General features: G+C 41.1%; 1 protein-coding gene across 2 annotated transcripts in view; it reads right to left on the reverse strand.

The window, feature by feature from the left end:
- LOC110969783 (tenascin) overlaps window positions 1-20,455 on the reverse strand; it is a 181,257-nt gene that overhangs the window by 21,561 nt on the left and 139,241 nt on the right. For both annotated transcript variants that reach the window (XM_051955119.1, XM_051955120.1), the window contains 7 exons: window positions 18,348-18,470; window positions 14,264-14,407; window positions 11,436-11,555; window positions 10,110-10,259; window positions 9,711-9,853; window positions 9,351-9,483; window positions 8,152-8,303 (listed from right to left, as the gene is read on the reverse strand). In XM_051955119.1, coding sequence (XP_051811079.1) covers window positions 8,152-8,303; window positions 9,351-9,483; window positions 9,711-9,853; window positions 10,110-10,259; window positions 11,436-11,555; window positions 14,264-14,407; window positions 18,348-18,470 — 965 coding nt within the window. The remainder of the gene's footprint in view (window positions 1-8,151; window positions 8,304-9,350; window positions 9,484-9,710; window positions 9,854-10,109; window positions 10,260-11,435; window positions 11,556-14,263; window positions 14,408-18,347; window positions 18,471-20,455) is intronic.

Consider the following 20,455-nt stretch of genomic DNA (forward strand, 5'->3'; position numbering starts at 1 on the left):
AGATCTCTATAGGGACAATTTACTTATGTCTTTTGAGCAGTTGAGAGATACCTTTCATCTCCCCTCAAAACATTTTTTCAAATTTCTTCAGTTAAGGAATTTTATTCAAACCAGACAGAGTAACAATTTAGCACTTCCTCCCCTTTCTTCCTTAGAAGACATAATTACAAATCACTCATCTGGAAAGGGTCAAATTTCTATACTTTATACAATGCTTATGAGCAACTCTAAAGAATCAACACAAAACATATTACAAGCATGGAGGAATGATTTACAGATGGATATATCTGATAATGACTGGTATAAGTCATGTTCTCTGGCTCAAACACAAACAATTAATGCACAATCTAGGCTCCTTCAATATAAATGGTTAACCAGACAATATATTACTCCTGCAAAATTGCATCATTTTAACCCAAATATCCCAGATACTTGTTACAAGTGTGGAATTGAAAAGGGTTCATTGTTTCACTGTTTATGGGAGTGTTCTAAGGTGAATGCTTTTTGGAAAGAAGTGTTAAATCTGTTAGGTCAACTGATTGGTAAAGGAATTCGTCCTAATCCTGAACTATGTATTTTAAATATTTTCCCGAAAGATTTTGTACCTACTATCAAAGTTAAAGCCTTGTTGAATATTGGACTTTTGGAAGCCAAGCGTTGTATCGCCAAGTGCTGGAAAGAGCCTAAAATGTGTGGTCTGTCTCAGTGGCTCAATGGGCTGACGTCCACTGTGACTATGGAAAAGATGACTTACATGACAAGAAATAATTTAGATTTATTTTGGAACATTTGGTCAGGATTCTACTTATTTTTGGAAAATTACAATCTCTACGGTGTTGACTTAAACTGTTTGAATACAGGTATCTCCAACCATGTTTTGGGAGCAGTGGCCCACCAGCTTTTTTCATGGTGACCTCTTATATTTCTGAATAACAAATTTTAGGGAAACTTTACAAACTATGTGTGTATATGTATGTATGTATGTATGTATGTGTGTATGTATGTGTATGTGTATATGTATATGTATGTATATGTGTATGTGTGTATATATATATATATATATATATATATATATATATATATATATGTATATATAAAATATAAAGTAAACATTATTTAAAAAAAATTACAAACACTTAGATAATTGATATAAAAGTTGCATTCAATTAATCTAAAGTAAGTCATGGAGTTACACTGGTGTCTTTACAACATGGGTGGCTCTCTGACAAAAACAGCCTCATGGAGGCAGCTTCCTGGAAAAAATTGTTGGAGATCCCTAATGTAATATAGTGTGAATTGTCTGCCTCCTATCCCCTCCCCCACCCCCTTTTGTTCATATGGTGCACTTTGTTTTGTTTCCTTTTTTATATATATTGTTTTTGAAAATATCAATAAAAATACGTTTAAAATTTTTTTAAAATAATCGATTAATCGGCCGATTATTTTTTCGATTAATCGATGAATCGGATAAAAAAAATTTTAATTTCCGCGTCTTTATTCAGAAATAGAAGATTTGGAATGACAGAACAAATAAGATCATTATAGTGCAGCCTTCGTCTTCAACCATTGACAGAGGCCTCATGTCAGTGACATTCATGTTGAGGATGCTCTCAGTCAGACAGCTGCTTGCTGTGGTGTACATGATGCCTTTCTCATCATGAAGCTTGTCAATGCAGCTCATCCTGCCTCACTCCAACACAGACCAGTGTCTTCACTCAGATGTTGGCAGAAAATTAAAACTTGAGGCTTAATCTTCAAATTATTACCTCTATAGTGTGCAAGTTACGTTTATTTGTAATGCATATTCAAACCATGCTTTAGCTGATGAAAGAGAAATAAAGCCTATCTCTCACAGTCACACACACCCTATCTCCATCATTAATCAGTGAATAAGCAAACCCCAGCATCAGACAAGCTACCAGAGAGACTGATATTATGTTTCCTCACTTTAAAACGGAACAAATGTACAATAATGCAGTGACTTAAGGTGTGTGTCCACTAGGTGCGACACATCAAATGTGGCATGATGGTCCGATTGGTGCGTTTCCAACTGTGATCCGGTGTGTTTACCTGCAGCTCATTTGCATAAAGTAGACTCGACTTGTACTGTCCTTCAACATCTAAACTAGCCGTCGGTGAACTAAAACCAGGACAGGTTCAGCTGCTGCACAGATTATTTCTCGCCTCAAATGCTTTAGAAATACTTTTCCCTGAAGTGTTTTCGAAAGAGCTGCTGTGTTTATCAGACCCATCTACTGGACCGTCAAGCTGAAAGCGCGGTCACATGACCACGTAGAGGCCCGCTCGTGACCGTCCGGCATCAGTGCGATTTGCAGATACGTGCATTCGTATGTAGTGGACACGCCGCATGTCTTTGTTGTGTGAAGTGTGAAGTGCTCCCACACTTTTGAGGACTTTGGTCAAACTGTTTTCTCCGTGCTGGTCATGTTTCATTTGTTGAATTTACTTTCCTTTGAAAATACCTCCTCTGCTCTGCCTCCACCTCGCTCTGTTCAACTCGCTCTGCAGGTGAAGTAGACCGCTCCACGACATGGCGAGTGATGTCAAGTAAGATGCAGATGTTGAGGTCTCAGAGAGGACTCAGGCTCATTATGGCCCTAAGGTAGCAAAGGTTTTGAAGCAGACAAATAAAGATCTTAAGAAGAAACATTATAAGTTAACCATATGATTATGCTTGCTGAAATATATATACATTTTTGAAGTGTTGATTTGATTAAAGTAATGATTCAGATGATTTATTATGTGTTTAACAATGAAGTATGAGTTAAGAAGTGATTCAATGTAACTGATTGTGTCTTTAAGCTGTGACATTAAGTGTTCTGAGCTGCTTGCACAGGATGGGAAAAGCAGAAGTGAGAATGGCAGAAGTCCCCTTAGAAATGAGGAACTTGGAGTTTCCGCAGGATGACAGGATGGGCTGAGGCCTGCTAGCAGAACATTGTCATAGCAACTGAGTGTGTGTTAAATGTATTTGCTGTAAAACACATGATTCTATGCAACTGTTGTGTGTGTAACAGGAAAAAGGTTGTGTCTTAAACCTATGAGTCAAGGATATGGGCGTACCAAGAGGTAGAATTGTGTGTAAAACGGTGTATGTGTTAGTAGAAACGAGAGAGAGTATAAAAAGGGAAGCGCAGAGACATTATACGGGAGATGTTCGCCGGAGCTGCGAGAAGAGCTGCAAAGGGAACTTGGCCGGAGTTCTGAAGAATCTTCACCTTCCTCTATTGCCCTAGAGACGGGAAGACTACGAGGGACTTAGGCTCCAGAGATCGCTGAGGACATTGTTGGAAGCAAAGTCTTTTTCTGACTTTGTTCAACAAGCGAAGACCACACTCTGCCAAACGGAGAGTCCTAAGAGGTTCTGCAGTTATCCAGAAGAAACCAATAGAGGGAAGAACCGACTACACTACAAAGGAGGCAACAGCACTGGGCTGTTCCCCTCCCCGGGGCTGGGAGACCCAGTGACCCACTACAGCCTGAACAGACGAGGGTTTTTCCACCACCACCATACCACAGAGAAGACAGCTGGGGCGTAAGCACTAACGTTCCAGCTGATTCCAGAGATAACTGCCAGACCACGATTGGCATACAGGATTCCTCCGCTCCCCCCTGCCGAGGGATAAGATCCTTTTGTCCACAAAGAAGACATCGTAACGAGTCCTCTGGACAACTGAGGACTCCTCCCAGACGCAAGTCAAGACCGAGTGATACGGTAGTGGCCACGCTGTTCGCTCTCTCTCCTAAATTCAATAATTAGAGAAGATTGTTAGGTGCGCTCAATTTAGTTACTTTAGCCTCATTTTTAATCAGAAATAATTAATTGTTTTAATCATGAATTGATGTTGTGCCCTTGCTAAAATTGCTTAATAAAACACTTTATTACATTTAAAGAGAAGCCTAATGAAATTATTATAAACCACTAAAAATCTGCATAGTGGTAAAAAGTTAAGTTGATTGTGTGCATTCAATCCAATGGTTCTTAAAGGTTACTTAGTCCAAAGTGAGAGTGTTTAAACATTACCCCTGAGGTTAGTTCTTTCCAAACCTCTAAAACGAACCCAGGAATAGCACCAAGTGCATGCAAGTCCTTAGAGAGAAGCTGACCGATAACGAATGTGAATGATAAATCAATTCTACTACTCAGAAAGGCTGCTTGGTGGGATAGCATTTATCAGATAAGAGGGGTGAGACATTCGGATGCAAGGCAGTCAGAACCTGGGCGAGTGTCTCTCGATTCCAGCTTAATTTATTCTGTTGAAACCTGTTAGGTGAAATACTAATAGGCAGATAGAATCTAACCCTTTAAACGGAGAGCTGGACCAAATTTAACCTGAGGCAAGGGTAAAAAAAGGCTAGACTGGCGAACACCCATGAATCGCACGACACAACGAATCGATAATGCAATTCGTTGCCAACGCTTTTAATAATCAATTATTATTGATTTTATCGATTCATTGTTGCAGCCCTACAACAAACACACAAGAAAACAGCAAACCAAACCACCAAAATTTTTCATTGTCATACAGAAGTACAATTCTATGATTCTACAGTTTCATTTAGCAAACATTTTTATCCAAGGCAACATACATCTGAAAGTAGATACAACCCAAGCAAGGATCTAGTCAGTAGAAAACAACCTGGAAAAGTGCCATGAAACAAATTCAAGTGTAATAATAGGACTGTGGTACCTACACACGTGGACAAAATTGTTGGTACCCCTCAGTTAAAGAAGGAAAAACCCACAATTCTCACTGAAATCACTTGAAACTCACAAAAGTAACAATAAATAAAAATTTATTGAAAATTAAATAATCAAAATCAGCCATCACTTTTGAATTGTTGATTAACATAATTATTTAAAAAAACAAACTAATGAAATAGGGCTGGACAAAAATGATGGTACCCATAACTTAATATTTTGTTGCACAACCTTTTGAGGCAATCACTGCAATTAAACGATTTCTGTATTTGTCAATGAGCGTTCTGCAGCTGTCAACAGGTATTTTGGCCCACTCCTCATGAGCAAACAGCTCCAGTTGTCTCAGGTTTGATGGGTGTCTTCTCCAAATGGCATGTTTCAGCTCCTTCCACATATGTTCAATGGGATTAAGATCTGGGCTCATAGAAGGCCACTTTAGAATAGTCCAACGCTTTTCTCTCAGCCATTCTTGGGTGTTTTTGGCTGTGTGTTTTGGATCGTTGTCCTGTTGGAAGACCCATGACCTGCGACTGAGACCAAGCTTTCTGACACTAGGCAGCACATTTCTCTCCAGAATGCCTTGATAGTCTTCAGATTTCATCGTACCTTGCACACTTTCAAGACACCCTGTGCCAGATGCAGCAAAGCAGCCCCAAAACATTACTGAGCCTCCTCCATGTTTCACCGTAGGGACAGTGTTCTTTTCTTCGTATGCTTGGTTTTTGAGTCTATGAACATAGAGTTGATGTGCCTTACCAAAAAGCTCCAGTTTGGTCTCATCTGTCCAAAGGACATTCTCCCAGAAGCTTTGTGGCTTGTCAACATGCATTTTTGCAAATTCCAGTCTCACTTTTTTATGAGTTTTTTTCAGCAGTGGTGTCCTCCTTGGTCGTCTCCCATGAAGTCCACTTTGGCTCAAACAACGACGAATGGTGCGATCTGACACTGATGTACCTTGGCCTTGGAGTTCACCTTTAATTTCTTTGGAGGTTGCTCTGGGCTCTTTGGATACAATTCGAACGATCCGTCTCTTCAATTTGTCATCAATTTTCCTCTTGCGGCCACGTCCAGGGAGGTTGGCTACTGTCCCGTGGGTCTTGAACTTCTGAATAATATGAGCCACTGTTGTCACAGGAACTTCAAGCTGTTTAGAGATGGTCTTATAGCCTTTACCTTTAAGATGTTTGTCTATAATTTTTTTTTCGGATGTCCTGGGACAATTCTCTCCTTCGCTTTCTGTTGTCCATGTTCAGTGTGGTACACACCTTTTCACCAAACAGCAGGGTGACTACTTGTCTCCCTTTAAATAGGCAGACTGACTGATTATGAGTTTGGAAACACCTGTGATGTCAATTAAATGACACACCTGAGTTAATCATGTCACTCTGGTCAAATAGTTTTCAATCTTTTATAGAGGTACCATCATTTTTGTCCAGGCCTGTTTCATTAGTTTGTTTTTTTAAATAATTATGTTAATCAACAATTCAAAAGTAATGGCTGTTTTTGATTATTTAATTTTCAATAAATTTTTATTTATTGTTACTTTTGTGAGTTTCAAGTGATTTCAGTGAGAATTGTGGGTTTTTCCTTCTTTAACTGAGGGGTACCAACAATTTTGTCCACGTGTGTATAGGCAGTGCGGATGTACCGTATTTTCACGACCAAAAGGCGCACTGTACCAAAAGGCGCAGTCTCAGTTATGTGTGCCATTACTGTATTTAACACACACATAAGGCGCACCTGATTATATGGCGAGGGTTTTATATACAATCCACGCCCACACTTCCCCCTTTAACGTTCTCATGGTGTCCTCTACTACGTCGGCCTTACAACAACAACAACACACACACAAGCATACAAGTGTGCGTATTTAAAAATAGAGCCGGAGCAAAACTGAGTTTGGTTGTGCTTTATTTAAGTATTGATTACAAAGTACTAACATTTTTTTAATCATCAATAGGCGCGGGCATGGTAAAACACAGATAAAACAAGCACACAAGTGTGCGTATTTAAAAATAGAGCGGGAGCAAAACTGAGTTTGGTATTCACTTTTTTTTTTTTTTACCGGTAATCGTCATCAATCAAACCCATGGAAGTCCTCATCCTCTGTTTCTGAATTGAACAGCTGCGCTAAAGCTCCATCAAACATGCCAGGTTCACTTTCTTCACTGTCAGAGTCACTTTCCGTGCCGTGCGGCGCCTCGGAAATGATGCCGGCTTTTGCGAAAGCTCGAACAACAGTGCCAGCAGACACGTTAGCCCAAGCATCTACAATCCATTGGCAAACTGTGGCGTAACTCGCCCGGCGCTGCCTTCCACTCTTAGTGAAACTGTGGTCTCCATCGGTCATCCATCGCTCCCACGCCGCTCGCAGCCTTACTTTGAACGGCCGGTTCACACCGATGTCCAGCGGTTGGAGTTCCTTTGTCAGGCCTCCCGGAATGACAGCAAGCTCAGAGTTCATTTGCTTCACTTGTTTTTTCACATCGGCTGTGAGATGGGCACGCATAGAGTCACAGATCAACAGCGATGGTGATGCGTGGAAAAAACCACCTGGTTTATGTCCGCCTTACAACAACAACACACACAGGACGCACTGCACCATAGGGCGCGCCGCACAATTTGAAGAAAATCTAAGACTTTTATGTGCGCCTTATAGTCGTGAAAATACGGTAGTAGGAGTTTTATTTTTTGCAGTCTGTCAAGTGCAAAGGTGTTCAATGAAGAGCTGGGCTTTTAGACTTTTCTTAAAGACTGAGAGAGAGACTCTGCAGATTGAACAGAGTTTGGTAAATTGTTCCATCAGTGAGGAACCACAGAGGAGAAGAGTCTAAGTATTGACCGGCCCTGTTGAAGTGGTTTTATCAGGTGCCTTTTGTTGGCCAAGCGGGAGGGAGTGTAGACCTGAAAGAGAGAGTTCAGGTAGGAGGGAACTGTTTTCATTGTAATTTTGAATGCCAGTCTAAGAATTTTGAATTTTATGCGGGCAGCAACTGGAAGCCAGTGAAGTGATCTGATGGTGACATGAGCTGTTTCTGGCTGGCTGAAAACCAGACCAGATCTGCAGCATTCTGGATCATCTGCAGAGGTTCGACCGTACATGTGGGTAGGTCTGCCAGTAAGGAGTTTCAGCAAGTAGTAAAATTGCAGGAAAGGGACACCGCAGGCTCTACTTTATGGGAATCTAGGGTCTTTAAGTGTGTGCAGCAACCAGTCTGTTGAGGCCAGAACAGTTTTATTTGCAGCTTGCGACTCTATGAAACTCAAGGGAGTCTTCAGTTGGAGACTCCTTAAAATACAGGAGGTCATTCCTGCCCACCATATAAGACTACTCCAACAGTACACGTTTTCTGAGGAATCAAATGCATCACAGGCACACATGGTCCGATTGGTGCCATCAGCATTATGTTGTGGTGATGTGTTCGTACCGTCCAGCCGCCGCCGTCTGTCTCCATGTCACAGTAAACCAACATCGGCATCCCAAGTTTCCCCTGAGGGAAAATCTCCACCTCGCCTGATGTATAGATGCCGTTCAGCAGCTCCTGAGAGCAGTCAGTGGGGAAGGGGAACCGCAGGGTGCCTGAGGTGGAGGAGGAGAGAGGAGGAAGTTGAGAGAAGCTCTTAATCAGTTAACCTTCTGGACACTAAAAGCCACCTGCAGGTTTAAAAAATCCGCTGTCTTTAAAAAATGCCAAAATGACACCATTTATTTTAGCCAGAAACTGTAAAAACAGGAAGCATTGTTGGATTGACGAGCTATTTGGTCAGGAACATAATCAAATCTGAATCTCATTGTGATACTTCATCAGAATCATTTTGTTCAACATGTTTTGTTTAAAAACTCTGTAGAAATTATTGCTTGCTCTCGCCACATTTTTAAATAAAATGTTGCCTTTTCAAAATAATCAAAATGACACCCTTTGTCACAGTCAGAAACCATAAACAGAATAGAAAAAAATGAGGTGCCATTTAAGAAAGACAGTGATTCAAATCTTAGCAAAAAAAATGACAATATTTCATCAAAATCACTTAAGAGAGTCAGTAGTGACTCAACTGTGACTAATAGTCAGGAGAAAAAAATTCAGAGCTTTTGGCTGAACTGCAGGCAGTGTTTCGATCAGAGCAGCATGGAGACAAGTATGCAAATAAATTAAAAGTAGTAAAACATCCAAAGACTGCAGAGTCACCATTTTCCCCTAATATTCTTCTGCCCTTATGACAGGTGGCGCGCTGCACAGCGCAGCAGCCGGAGCTGCCATTGGCAGGGCGGCTCAAATGTAATTTCGTTGTATACTAAAGTGTGCAATGACAATAAATTTCTCTGACTCTGACTCTATTGGTCACATCTTTGAGCACTTGTTGATTTCAGGTTTTTTCAATTTTTCTAAAATAAATAAATCAAGGAAATTTGACTTTAGTTCTTTTCCTTCTTTTAAGGATTTAACAGCATTGTCGCTGCATCATACTTCACCGAAGACGTTTCTGAGTTCTGTCTGCTTCTAGTCATAGTTGTGTTTTTTCCATAGAGTTTTAGGACTTTATATTTCAGTGAAAACTGAATCCACAGGAATTTCTTAGAGTTCAGAGAGTAAATATTTGTGACTCGATTGTGATGTGACTGAAGTACCAGTGGTGAACTCAGTGGTGATGGCGGACATGTATCTTCCTTCTCTTTCTGCCTGTAGCTGCACCACATACTTGGATCCAGGATGGAGTCTTCTCAGGTTGAACTGTGTTACAGTGGCATCCACAATAACTTCCTGTTGTGAGAAAAACAGAAGCTCAGGAATCAATTTCAACAGCAAAATATCCCCAAAATACACATTTAAAGAGCAGAAAGAGAAACAGAGCACAGCATGAGAGGAAAGTCAGTGTGACCCTTTAAACTACAGACAACAAGCCAGTGACCAATCAATTGGTCGAAGAATTTGGTGTGATTTCAGTCCACCAAGATTTTCTTTGTTTCATCATTAGTTCCTTTTCTCACCTTCATTTCTTGACCTTCAGTCTCATAGGTCAGTCTGTATCTAGCAACAGGCTTTGATGGTGGTTTCCAGGACAACATGGCGGTGCGAGGTGTCACATTGTCGGCCCGGAGGGCCCACGGCCCGTCGCCATCCTTCCCAGAGCCTGGAGAGGAAGAGAAGAGTCCTGAAGGAGCTGATTGGTTTATTTTCAAACTTGGTCACAGCACTGTTGAGTTTTATGTCTCTAGTCGAGCGCCAAACCGAAGCCGCATATGAAACTCAAAGAGTGACCTAAACATGTCTGTTCAATGTAGAAACATTCAGAGGGGGAAAGAAAACATCATTTGCAAAAGTGATCTGTGGAAACTCGACAAAGATGAAAGTCGGTGTCCGACCGGCGTGCGTGCGTGCGTGTGTACCTCCAATGGTGGTGAAGCTGGTGCTGGCTGGTGAGCTCTGCAGGCTGCCCAGTTGGCTGGTGATGGTGACGGTGTAGGTGGTGGATCCTTCCAGACCGCTCAGCTGCTGCTCGGCTGCATTTCCTGACACCGTGACTCTTAACTCTGAATCTAAACAAACAAAAATTTATCTCAGAATCACTGCTCTCCAGAATGACTGATTTAGCTTTATTTGGTCTTGTAGAGAGTGGAAGCAAAATTTTTCTAATTAAGAACCATTGGGTTACAGAATTTCTATGAAAAACCTGAAAATCAGGCAGTAAAAGCGTCCAAAAAACTACATTAAAAACAGTGGAATACTGTAACATTCAAAAATTGCAAACATAGTGAAAATAACAGCAAATATCTGTAAAAGAATATGTTTTGCTGATTTTACAGCCGCATTGTAAAAGAACAAATTACCATTTATCAAGTATTCAATGTGGGTATTATTTACAGTTTTGTCCTGGTGTTTTATGGTTAACATGTAAATTAATGTTTTTTGTGATTTAATAAGATATGATCTGTAATTTAACAAAACTGAGAATATCTGTAAAATAATCATTTGCTGAATAATTTACCATTGATAATCCTTATAATACAATGATATCTGTATTTCAGTATTTTATATGCAGTTTTTTGCTGATTTAAATTACAGTAAATAGCAGTCTAACTTGAGAGTCAAATGTTGTGAAAGGGTAAATTAGTATTTATAAAAGAGGAGATTTTTAATGTGGACAATATTTACAGTTTTGACTTGTTTTTTCCCTTTACATTTAAATGAATATCTATTTTCTGCAATTTTTCTAGCTATTATCTGTAATCTAAAAGTTAAATTAAGTATTTAGCATTTTTTTAATCCTTAATAAACTTTCTTTATGAATATGCAAATATCTGTAAAATTAACTATATACTTTTTTAATTTAAATAACAGCGAATACAGTAATTAATTTTAAAGTCAAATGTTATGAAAGAATGAATGAACGTTTGCAAAAGTAGAGATTAGAGTGAACATTGAAATCAATATTTATTTATCATTTATCTGTAATTTAACAAAACAGTGAATATATGTAGAATAACAGTAAATCATTCTAAAGATTGCAGTCAAAAGCTAAAAAACATTTTTTTCTTTAATTAATTTAAACATAAATATAGGATGCTTAAGCCACCTGTTTGTTCTGCAGGCTCTCTGAAATGCAGATAGCCTGCAGAGTCAAGCTGCAGCTCCTGCATGAAGTGTTAATAGGAAAAATTACATTTTAGATGCACAAATTGCGTTTTGCAGTAACGGATGTAAGACAAACTTACCTGTACCCGAGCCGTAGACGATAGTATACTTATCAACAGCAGCCAACGCTGGACGCCACAATAACAAAGCCTTGCTTTCAGTGACGTTTACAGCCTGAAGGTTTGTGGGGGGGTCAGGAACTGAGAAAGAACCAAACGCAGTAATATTTGGACAAAGAAAAACATCGTAATAAAACTACTGAACAACATAAAAATGTGCAAAAGGTCCAAAAATGTCCATAAAGCTGGCTCAGGGTGGATTTGGCACAGGGGTTTGTGTTTGTGATGGGAATCATCTGAAGCGTCTTTTGAAACAAAACAGAGCACTGAAACAAATCCAGGCTGAGACTCCTCAGAGGAAACCTAACAATGCACAGATCCTTTCCAGAACCAGCACCTGCTGCAGATATGACCAAACATGTGATTTATAACCTTTGTTGATACACAAAGAAACAAAACACGTGCAAGATTATTCATGGCTTTTAATGTAAAAAAAGGAAAACAGGAAAGAAACTGTGTCTGGATCAACCCTCTGAACCCTAAATACCACTGACTGGTTTAACCATGTTACTTTAGAAAATCACTAACAACATTTATCAGAGAGAAGTTGCAAAGACAGGAAGAGTTGTTAGATTTGTGTGACATCCATCAGGAAACTTAGACAAACCAAAGCTTAAAAATGTCACATTTCATTAAAATCTGCTTATTCTACAAATCTTGTTTAAAAATTTAACAAAAAGAAACTCTTCACTCTAACCATCATCCATCCATCTGTTATCATCCTTCCATAGTCTGAAGCCTATCCCAGCTGACTTGGGGCGCAGGCAGGGAACACTCTGGACAGGTCGCCAGTCTGTCGCAGGGCTCCATATACAGACAAACAATCACACTCACATTCACACCTATGCGCAGTTTAGAATAATCAATTAACCTCAGCATATTTTTTGGACTGTGGGAGAAAGCTGGAGTAATCGGAGAAACCCCACGCATGCACAGGAAGAACATGCAAACTCCATACAGAAAGATCCCGGGAAGGCTCGGACACGAACCGAAGATCTTCTAGCTGCAAGGCAAGAGTGCTAACCACCACTCCACTGTACAGCCCCACTCTAACTATTCATCCATCCTCTATACACCGCTTTATCCTCACTAGGGTCGCGGGGGGTGCTGGAGCCTATCCCAGCTGACTCGGGCGAAGGCAGGGGACACCCAGGACAGGTCGCCAGTCTGTCGCAGGGCTACATACATAGATGAACAATCACACTCGCATTCACACCTACGGGCAATTTAGAGTAGTCAATCAACCTCAGCATGTTTTTGGACTGTGGGAGGAAGCCGGAGTGCCCGGAGAAAACCCACGCATGCTCAGGGAGAACATGCAAACTCCATGCAGAAAGATCCCAGGCCCACCCCGGGATTCGAACCAGGGATCTTCTTGTTGCAAGGCGAAAGTGCTAACCACTACGCCGCTGAGCAGCCCCCACTCTAACTAGACTGTGTAAATTTTAAAAAAACAGAAATTTGTTTGCATTGTTGCAGTCATCAAGCCATTAATGGTTCATCTGACACTTACGTAACAAAAAGACACTGACTTTTTGGATGAATTGCAGGATGTATTTACAAAAAGCAGAGAGGAAACAAATATGGAAACTGATTATAAATCTGAATTGTAAATTATCTATAGTATGTGGAGTCATCAGTATAGGATTGATAACACCTGTAGGCACTGAGGAAAAAGTTCAACATGTTGATTCCCGGTTTGTTTTTTCATTTTTGTAAAACCAGTAATCAAAGAAATTTTACTTTTATTTTTGCAGTTTTAAGATTTATGTCATACTAGCTATACTGTACTGCACAGAGACATTTCTGAGTTCTTTTCACTTCTAAACATGGTTTTCCTGTTTCTATAGAGATGCAGGACTGCAGTGGAAAATATCAGATTTTGAGTCATTTTGATTTAATTCTGGAACATTTTGCAGATTTTTTCTGTAATTTTTGGGAATTCATGAGCTATTTTATAAAGTTTCATGCAGTCATGGTTAATATTCTGACACAATTTGGACAAATTTTGAGTCGTTTCGGACATTTCTGAGTTGTCTCTTTTTCTAGCTGTGGTTGTGCTGTTTACCAAGAGGTGCAGGACTTTACATTCATTCATTCATTCATTCATTCATTCATTCAGTCAGTCAGTCAGTCAGTCAGTCAGTCAAACCTATATTTAATCCCGAAAGGACATTGAGGTATCCCTCATTTCCAATGTCGTTGAGATTACAGACACATTAAAACCACAGCACAATAAAACAAGTACAGAATAGTCACTGTGAACAATAATTTCATCAGCGACAAGGTAGATAAAATAAAATCAGGTAAAACAGTTGCATTACTTTATATTCTATAGAATAATGAGCGAAAATGTGTCACAATGACTGAGGATGTTAAGCCACTTTGTTCTGGAACTGGACCTGCATTGTGTTCAGGATCATCCATCCATCCATCCATTCTCTATATACCGCTTTATCCTCACTAGGGTCGCGGGGGGTGCTGGAGCCTATCCCAGCTGACTCAGGCAAAGGCAGGGGACATCCTGGACAGGTCGGCAGTCTGTCACAGGGCTACATATACAGACAAACAATCACTCACACTCACATTCACACCTACGGGCAATTTACAGTAACCAATTAACCTTAGCATATTTTTGGACTGTGGGAGGAAGCCGGAGTACCCGGAGAAAACCCACGCATGCACAGGGAGAACATGCAAACTCCATGCAGAAAGATCCCAGGCCCAGTGTTCAAGATCAGCTATATGAAATTAAAGCATGAAAAGGGCAAGAAACCTGTGGAACTCACATGTCATAACAAAGTCTTTGATCGGGTTGCTCTCGTCCAGGCCGAGGGTGGAGATGACGGTGACCTCGTAGGAAGAACCAGGTGAGAGCTCCGATAGGCCGAGGTTAGAGTCCTCCGAGTCCACCGTCACTGACACCGGCTCACCTGCAGGCACAACGCTGAGAATTAAAGTTCATTAATGTTCTCCAGCTGAAAAAGTAGATTTGCGACCTCTGTAACTTCACAGATTTGAGTTTGGCTGAATTTCTGTACCCTTGTTTTTCAGTCAAGACCAGAAATATTTGGACCAATCAATCAATCAATCAATCAATCAAATTTTATTTATAAAGCACCTTCCAACAGCCAAAAAAATACTCGCACATCACCCCAGTCCTTCAAGCGCTCCACTGGCTTCCGGTGCGCTTGAAGGACTGGGGTGATGTGCGAGTATTTTGAGGAGTTGGAGATGAGACGTGCTGTTGTGTTTTGAACCAACTCAAGTTTATGGAGGAGTGAGTGATTAAGTCCAGCGTAAAGGGCATTACAATAATCAATCCTTGAGCTGAGGAAAGCGTGAGCAGCCTTTTCCAAATCTGTCCGGAACAGGAATGGCTTAACCCTGCTCAGGAGCCTTAGTTGGAAAAAGCTCGCCCTTACAACTGAACTGATGTGCTTCTCAAAGTGAAGTCCCTCGTCAAAAATGACACACAGATTCCTCACAGCAGAAGCAAATTGTGGTGTGGCTGAACCAAAATCAGGAGAACTATGAGTTGGATCAGGACTGAAGAGAATGTAATCAGTCTTTCCCTCATTCAAATGGAGGAAGTTCTAGGAAAACCACTGTTTGACAGAGTGGAGACAGTTATTGAGAGGGTCTAGCACAGAGTGATCATTATGGATAACCGGAAGATAGATTTGGAGATCATCGGTGTAGAAATGAAATTGGATGTTGTGACTGGAGATGAGTTGACCAAGTGGCAACATATACAGAGAAAACACAATGGGACCAAGAATGGAGCCTTGAGGCACTCCAGACGAGAGAGGAGCAGCAGAAGAGGCAAAATCATTTATATGTACTGCAAAAGACCTGTTCGAGAGATATGAGGAGAACCAGTTGAGAACCGAACCCTGCAGGCCTACAGTGTGTTGAAGTCAGGAAATGAGGATGGTATGATCCACAGTATCAAAGAAAGTGGCTAGATCAAGCAACACCAAGATGACAGAACTTTTGTTGTCCAGAGCTGCCAAGATGTCATTTTGGACCCTCAACAGTGCAGACTCGGTGCTATGTCTCGACCTGAAGCCTGATTGAAATTTGTCCACAATACCATTAGAATTAAGGTGATACTGAAGCTGTGAAATAACAAGCTTCTCCATCAGTTTGGACAAAAAAGGCAGGTGAGAAATAGGACGGAAATTAGACAAAAGGGAGGGATCCAGGCTGGGTTTTTTAAATAGCGGTTTAATAATGGCATGCTTGAGAGCAGCTGGCACAGTGCCCAAACAAAGACAGCTGTTTATGAAGGAAACGAGGCATGGGCCTAAGATGTCAACGGCCTCCTTCATAATCCGAGCAGGGACAGCGTCTAGCACACAGGTAGTAAACTTCAACTCCTGGACAGCTTTCTTGAGGTCCACAAGAGTGACAGGTTCAAAATTCTCAAACACACATTTTGCAGCAGGAGTAGATGTAAAAGCTGTAGGAACATGCTTGATAGCTTGCCTAATAGACAAAACTTTGTCCAAAAAGTATTGTTTAAAAGCATTGCAGGTTTGTACAGAAGCATCATTCAAAACAACAGACACAGGATTGATTACAGAGTTTATGGTTTTGAACAGTACTCCAGGGCGGTGGCTATTATTGTTGATGAGGTTGGAAAGGTACTGCCCTTTAGCATCCCTTACTGCTCTCTGAAAAGTGGCAAGGCTGTCTCTAAAAATGTCCAGTGACACCTGCAACCTGTCCTTCCATTTACGCTCCGCTTGTCAACACTGACGCTTCAGGGCTCAAGTTGTATCATTGAGCCATGGGACAGAAGTAGTTGTAGTAGACACAGCTTTGAAAGGTGCTACGGAGTCCAGGATCTGGGAGCAGGTGGAGTGGAAGGTGGAAAGGAATCGGTCTGGACATAAAGGAGATGTCAGTTCAGTAGCAGAGTAAAGGTCAGATGCAGAAAAGGCAGCCGAAAAGTCCTTTACTACAGAGGAGGTAAAGATGCGGCGACGTTGGGGGGCAGTAGGTGTGGGCGCAGGTGGAACAGCGCAGATGCCAAACTGTATAAGAGAGTGATCAGTGATGGGAAGAGCTGACAGCTCACAGATTGACACTGTGACCCCCGAGAAATTATTAGGTCTAATGTATGACCTAACCTATGAGTGGGACCTGAGACAGACTGTGTGAGATCCAGAGAGTCTAAGAGAGATTTAAAGTTATTGGCCAACTCATCTGAGGGGCAGCAAACGTGGATGTTAAAGTCCCCACAGATTAGAATGTTATCAAACTTTGGCATAAACTCCGCTAGAAACTCGGAAAACTCACTCAGGAAATCCTTTTTCAGTTTAGGTAGATGACAGCACATAGACTGGGACAGGGCAGAGTCAGTACAAATACTTGGAGCTCAAAACTGGAGTACCCCCTGGTGGACAGCTGGCGGCACTTCAAGGACTGCTTATAAGTGGTGGCTATCCCCCCAGCCCTCCCCGTATGCCTCGGGGAGTTTAGGAACAGGTAGCCAGAGGGGACGAGCTCCGAGAACAGACTGACATCACCTGGTGGCAGCCACGTTTCCACGAGGAAGAGGAAATCTAGATTGCGAGAGGAGATGATATCGTTGAAAACAAACGTTTTCTTGTTGATCGATCTGGCGTTGCAAAACCCCATGCGGAGCGTGGACAAGATGGCAGACAGCGCTGTCGCACGAGTAATTGGACGGAGGTTTTCCAGGACGCGGCCACGCGAGGATTTCTCCACCCAACACCAACTCGGAGAAGAGAAGGCGGTGTCCGGGCTAACAGGACGAAGCCAGCGGTAGCATTCCCGGGCTCCACTGGAGGCAATGCAGGCAGGCCCCGACAGCTCACCACTCCTAAACCAAGGTAAATCCAGGTAAGACCGAAGCCTGACATGTAGCCCTCCTCTCCGACCACGTCTCCTGCGGCGCTTACTATTTGGAAGCGGGCAGACAGAGCGACTAAGGAAGGCAGGAATTGATGACAGCAGTGGTGGCAGAGGTTTGTCGAACTGTCCATTAATAAGATGATTTAACGGAAAATGCAATTCCAAAAGCGTTGCTCGGTCATATGCAATAGCCGGTGACACGACTACAAATCCATAAGACAGCAGGGCACAGAGGAGCAAGTGGCAGGCCAAACACAGCGGCGCCATCTTGCCAAGATGTTGAACACAGTTCGCCGTGGAGGAGAAACTTATAACAGCTGAATCTGCGCACGCATGGTAACCATTAGTGTTTTCGAAATAAAAGGGAAAGTTTGTGGCCCAGCCACTGTGGACAGCTGCATGTTTTTGTTTTCCAGTCTCAGTTTGAAATAAAGTCATGGATATTACTTTAAATTGCCAAATTTCTGCTTTAATTTGTGCAAGATCAATATCCAAACACTTTGTGAGAAATAAAACGCTTTGACTGCATTGTGCCCAAGGGAAGTCATGAGGGTTCAAAAGTAACAGTAAATGTTTCTTGGGCAGCTGGATGTTGTTTTAAAGTTGCTTCATGAACAAATGTGGCTCAAAGCTGACAGAGTTGACTTTCAGAATTAGTTGGAGTCAGTATGAGAAAGAATAAAGGTAACAGTAAGAGCAATTTTTTTCTATACCTAGATATTTGTCTTATTTTTGTGTCCTCCAACAACCAAGTTATATTTCTGCATTCTGATCTATTATGCAAAATTTAGGGGATCTACTAGTAGAAACAGAATTTATTATTCACAATTTTGTCTATATTAATGTATAATCGCCTGAAAATAAGATTTTTTGTGCTTTTGTTAGCTCAATGTACTCATAAAAATGCTGCCAAGACACAACTGTGGTCTTTTTTGTAGGTAGAGCGGTGTCCTTTAGCTAATAAAAGCTGAAATAAAAGATTCTCACCATCGTCTGTGTGGGTGTATGTAACTTTGAAACCGCTGACAGGACTCTTTGGTTTGGCCCACGACACTGTCAGAGAGTTTTCTGTCACCTTACTGAAGACGATGTTGGTTGGAGGCTCTGGGCCTGAAGGTTGGAATAATATAACAAGAGAGGTAAATGAAAGCAAGTAATCAAGTGAAGAAAGTGAATTAGAGGAGGATGTAAGAGAAAAGGGGAAACAGAAAAAAAAGGAGGACAAAGGAAATTAAAATTTCATGAAGACAAAAGAATAATTGGGCTTCATAAAAACACAAAAACAGCCACTGAAGGAGTGAAAACTGTTTTTACATTATTATTTGTTCATCCACACATTTGCTATTAGTGCTCCAATGCGTTGATGTATATATGCACAGTGCAAACATATATACAGTATACAAATCATATACAGACATATAGTGTCACAATGATGGATCCTGGGCAGCAGTAAAGGAGAGAATGAAAACATTTCAACACAGCAGTTAGCTGCTTGATCAAACCTGAAAACAAGAGCGAGGCAGGAATAAAAGATATTGAAACAAAGGAAGTAAAGGAGACTAATTTACAAGATTATGAAGAGTAAACGAACATGAATACATTCAGATATTAATTCAACACAATCTTAGGAGCTGGAAGTAAAGATTCACATTTAAAGAGTCAGTAGTTGAAATGGTTTTCCTTTTACAAACAAGCTCATTGCACTCTTAAGAATCAGGCTGGGTATCATCATTAAATTTAACTGTTTTTACTATTTTGTGCAACATTTATTCTAAACTAGCCTGTTCTTTGTGGTATTCAGATAAACACGGTGTGTACTATACTACCAACATGTACAGTATTGATACATACTGTTTTCTGACATCCAGACAATATATCCATATCTATCAATTGATTTATTTCTCTTGAAATTAGGTTACAATTTTGCAATTTTTTGAGTATAAAAGGTAAAGACAGACCAAACATTCCCTGGTTTGGGTGAGAGATGAAGGAGTGTCAGTGAAGCTGGCTGTTAGCTTACCCTGAATGAGAGAAGACCAGAGCAGTAGTGAATGAATGAGTGATGTTACTTTGTTACTGCTGTGTTTGATGACAACTCAATTGATCAAAAAATATGACTGGGCAGACTGATTGAAGCCCTGCAGGAACTACTGCGTATAAGCTGCAATGGACCTACACTATGTGGCAAAGTATTCTGAGTGTATAGTATCCAATGAGAAAATTACCCAAGTTTTAACTTGACCTGTTATGTTATGGTCTTTAGTTTCAAGTCTCCTAGTCTACTTGCCAGCAATGTGAACACACAACTAAAAGTCACAACAGCTTAAAAACCATACCTAGTGCATGATTTATCTATGACTAACTGTGCCAAATCCAACCCGGTCTCACGGGGATTCGTGAAACTGTCACGTAAGTTTTAGTTTCGGTTTCGTGCGCACCAACACGATTTCGTCATGTTTTTCGTGCCGCTCACCACGAAATGTTTTTCGCTGTGGTAATCACATCTGAAAGTGGTTTATACCGGCGGATTCATGACGATCTAAGCTGTCCATCGGCGTATACTGCTTGTGTGATCGCGTTTGCGGCCGCCGGCCGCCGGACATTCTTGAAATTCCTATGCAAATTGGTAAGTGTACCACCGGCTTATGGTTAGGTTATGGTTAGGTTATGGTTAGGATTATGGTTAGGGTTATGTTTAGGGACGATGTCATGCAAAATATAGTGTTGGATTCGCCGCGGTTTTACATTAAAAATATAATATACACATTCTTTTGAAATACGTTCTGAGTGGCACGAAAAGTCCGCCGTTTAAAATACATTGATGTGCATTTCGTGGTGAGCGGCACGAAAAACATGACGAAATCGTGTTGGTGCGCACGAAACCGAAACTAAAACTTACGTGACAGTTTCACGAATCCCCGTGAGATCGGGCTGCCAAATCACATCTGACGTTTGACATCAAAAATCTGTCTTTGTGGTGGAGAGGGTGTTCATTATTGCAATGCAATGCATGGACATGAGAATGAAAGCTGAAGAATGAGTGCACTAATACAGCATTCACATAAAGCAAAAGTCCTTAATCAACATATACCGAT

The sequence above is a fragment of the Acanthochromis polyacanthus genome, chromosome 11, assembly GCF_021347895.1.
Source record: "Acanthochromis polyacanthus isolate Apoly-LR-REF ecotype Palm Island chromosome 11, KAUST_Apoly_ChrSc, whole genome shotgun sequence".
NCBI lineage: Eukaryota > Metazoa > Chordata > Actinopteri > Pomacentridae > Acanthochromis > Acanthochromis polyacanthus.